The sequence below is a fragment of the Gekko japonicus genome, unplaced genomic scaffold (genome assembly GCF_001447785.1).
Source record: "Gekko japonicus isolate JY-2015 unplaced genomic scaffold, Gekko_japonicus_V1.1 scaffold5187, whole genome shotgun sequence".
In the NCBI taxonomy this organism is placed as follows: Eukaryota; Metazoa; Chordata; class Lepidosauria; order Squamata; family Gekkonidae; genus Gekko; species Gekko japonicus.
The window spans coordinates 4350-7797 of NW_015176133.1; the positions used below are offsets into that span (position 1 = coordinate 4350).

A 3448-nucleotide genomic window follows, 5' to 3' on the forward strand; every position below is an offset into this window, starting at 1 on the left:
ATTTATATTTGTGGGGTGCCATACCAAGAAGACCGGGAACTTCTGCTCTAGAATTCGGACGTGTATCAGGCAGGTTGGTTTGAGGCCGCCACACCAGAGACTGGAAACACAAACTCTTTTTCGATGCCCTTTAGGGACAACATTTGATCCAGATGAGCAAGTGGTCTTCATGCGCCAGTGTTATCTCTGCAGCCTTTTTCATTTCTTCCCCCTTTCTTTCCCCATTCCCTCCCTTCTCCGTCGTCTCTGCCACAGTTCGAAATCCGGCAGCTGAGAGCTCACCTAGCCCAGCAAGATCTGGACCTGGCTGCGGAGAGGGAAGCGGCGCTGCAGGTCCCCCATATGCTAAACAAACAGAGCAGCAACAGGTACAAAGTGGTGGCCGCGGCGGGAGATTCCGACGACGAGGTGACGGAGAACATCACTGAACTGCGACCCCCTCGAGGTGAGCAGCGGGCGCGCAGTGCAGTTGAGGGCAACTTGTGCAAGCGTTGCTGCCGAGCCACCTCCTTTGATTTCTGTAGAGGATGGGAGCCATCCTCATCAGCATTTGGAAGGCGTGGTGAAGCAGCGATTTTAATCCACAAGAATCGCACACAATCCCAAAACAGTCTGATGTGCAAAATTATACAGATGTGTGCTGGATGCCCACAGGACAATGCAATAACCAAAGAGACTAGGTTAGAGCCATAACATCATTTAGTGTCTAGTAATAAAAAAAAAAACAGGAGCTGCGGTGGCTCAAGTGGTTAAGACGCTGAACTGCAGGCTGTGGAAGGTCAGTAGTTCAGCAGTTCGAGACCTGAGTGTGCCGCATGACGGAGTGAGCTCCCGTCTCTAGTTCCAGCTCCTGCCAACCTAGCAGTTCGAAAGCAAGAAATTGTAAGTAGATAAACACTTAGGTGGGAAGGGAACAGCGTTCCGTGCGCCTTGGTGTTTAGTCATGCCGGCCACATGGCCACGGAAACGTCTTCGGACAGCGCTGGCTCTTCGGCTTTGAAACGGAGATGAGCACCGCAACCATAGAGTTGGATTCGACTGGCTTTCGAGCAAGGGAACCTTTACCTTTAATAAAAAACAACCACTTATTCCTTTATAGAAAAATACAAAGGTCGATAAGATTTCACATAGCAGCCTGCTCCAGACTCTCTCAGTCTATCTCCCTCTAACAGTCTTGTATTCTCAAAAGCAGTCTGCTCCAAATTCAATCAATCCGTGTCTCTCTTTCAACATTTTTTCCGGATATTTAAGTGTTTCAGACCTCTGGTCTTTCCTCAGGAACCCAGTCCTATATAGGAATCTCACATTCAGTCTGATATTCAAGTAGACACTTTCGTTGGTTTACTTTTCTGTTAGTCTACTTGGGCAAGGTCTCCTCCCGTATTTCCAATCCTGCTGGTGCTGCTGCCAAAGTCAAATGGACCCAGACTATGCCTCGTACAGCAATTTTGCCAGGACTGAAATGCAGGGGGACGTCCCAGGTCCAAATGGCATGATATGCCTGACTCGTGTTAGATCATAGGTGCATGACTGGACTTGCAGTTGGGTGGATGTCAAGCACTTAAGAAATACTTGGTCACTGGAAGGGGGAGAAGGAGCTTCCAATTTTCCCTCCCACCCTGCTTTCACCAGCGGAAAGAGCTGCCCTTTCCGCTGACGAAAGCAGAGTGGGAAGGAAACTGAAAGCTCCTTCCCTTCCCTCAAAGCACGGTGTGAACTAGTGATTTTTAAGGTGGGTTCCCTCAATGTACGTCTGACTGTCAACCTGGTTGCACAGCTGTGACCAGTGTTCCCTCTAAGCTGAGTTAGCGTGAGCTAGCTCACAGTTTCTTAGCCTCCAGCTCACACATTTTTGTCTTAGCTCAGGAAGGACGGCTCCAGATCGAACTGATTTTATGCAGTAGCCAAATTTCTCGCTCACAGCTTTAATGCCAGTAGCTCACGAAGTAGAATTTTTGCTCACAAGACTCCGCAGCTGAGAGGGAGGCCTTGGCTGTGACCCACCCAATATGCATGGGATGTATTGTATAAGTCACACTGTCAATGAGTTATCCTTTGAGGAATTCAACGCCCTGATTCAAGACTCTTGGTCCTGGATGTTCTAGGGTGCTTCAGTTCCTTCTCATCTCCCACTGAGATCACGGAAGCCCACACAGTCAGCAGTAGCGAGGGAAGGTATCTATCTCATTAAACAGTTCCAGAGGGGTAGCCTCTGGTGTTATTCTGCTGTAGCAAAAAGTAAAAACGAGTCTCGTGGCCCCTCAAAGGCTAAGAAGGTCTTATTCCAGCCTACATTTTTGTGGACTGGCGCCCACCTCGTCCGGCAAAGTGAGCTCTCATCCCATGGAAGTGTTTGCTGCTGTAAAATCCCGTTAGTCCTTAAGGGGCCAAAAGACTCGTGTCTTACTAGAGAAAGACTTGTGTTGTCCCCGTGGGTTGCTTCGTGCACACTTCCCATTCTACACGCCCTGAGCGTTCCTCAGTATCTGCAAACCTGGATGAGCAGAAGACTCATGATTATAAAGGGGGATTCGAGTAGGTTGTCAGGTCTGGCTAGAGAAACTCCTTAAGATTTAGAGGCCATGCCAGAGGAAGCCAGAGTTTGGGGACCAGTGGGAGCTCAGTGGAGATGGAATGTCATAGAGTCCACCCTCCAACACTGCCTCTGTAAGTCTGAAGAGCACTTGTAATTCCAGGAGAACTCCAGGCCCCACCTGGACATTGGCAACCCTAGCTTCAGGGGAGGCCAGGAAGTGATAGTTGGTGATAGACCCCAAACGTTTATTTTCTGTTGATGGTGGTGGTGGTGGGGTAGCGGCTGGTTTTAATTGTGAAATTGCTACATTGTTCAAAACGGTACGTTGGATTGCTTTCAAAACAAGCTATACCCATGGTGCACTCTTGATTAAGCACTTGCTGGTTTTCAGTGGGGAATGTTTTAAGCATGTGCGGAACTCTCCCTTTGAAATCAGTAGGGTGAGGTCCATACTCAACACATTTGAGAGCCAAAACAGCGTAGTGGTTAAGAGCAGCAGAATCTAATCTGGAGAATCAGGCACGATTCTGCATTCCTCCACCCGAAACCTGCTGGTTAACCTTCAGCCAGTCACGGTTCTCTCGGAACTCCCTCAGCCCCACCTACCTTACAAGGCGCTTGTTGTGGGGAGAGAAAGGGAAGGCAATTGTAAGCTGCTTTGAGACTCCTTAGGGTAGAGAAAGGTAAAAGTAAAGGTTTCCCTTGCTCGAAAGCCAGTCGAATCCGACTCTAGGGTTGTGGCGCTCATCTCCGTTTCCAGGCCGAAGAACCAGCGCTGTCCAAAGACGTTTCCGTGGTCATGTGGCCGGCATGACTAGACACCGAGGCACAGGGAACGCCGTTACCTTCCCACCGAAGCAGTACCTGTTTATCTACTTGCCATTTCTTGCTTTCGAACTACTAGGTTGGCAG

General features: G+C 49.2%; 1 protein-coding gene across 1 annotated transcript in view; it reads left to right on the plus strand.

Moving 5' to 3' along the window:
- Positions 1-255: 255 nt before the first annotated feature.
- LOC107123534 (transmembrane protein C15orf27 homolog) overlaps positions 256-3448 on the plus strand; it is a gene marked incomplete at its 5' end in the record, with an annotated part of 30818 nt that continues 27625 nt past the window's right edge. Inside the window, one exon of the mRNA XM_015426787.1 lies at positions 256-445. Coding sequence (XP_015282273.1) covers positions 256-445 — 190 coding nt within the window. The remainder of the gene's footprint in view (positions 446-3448) is intronic.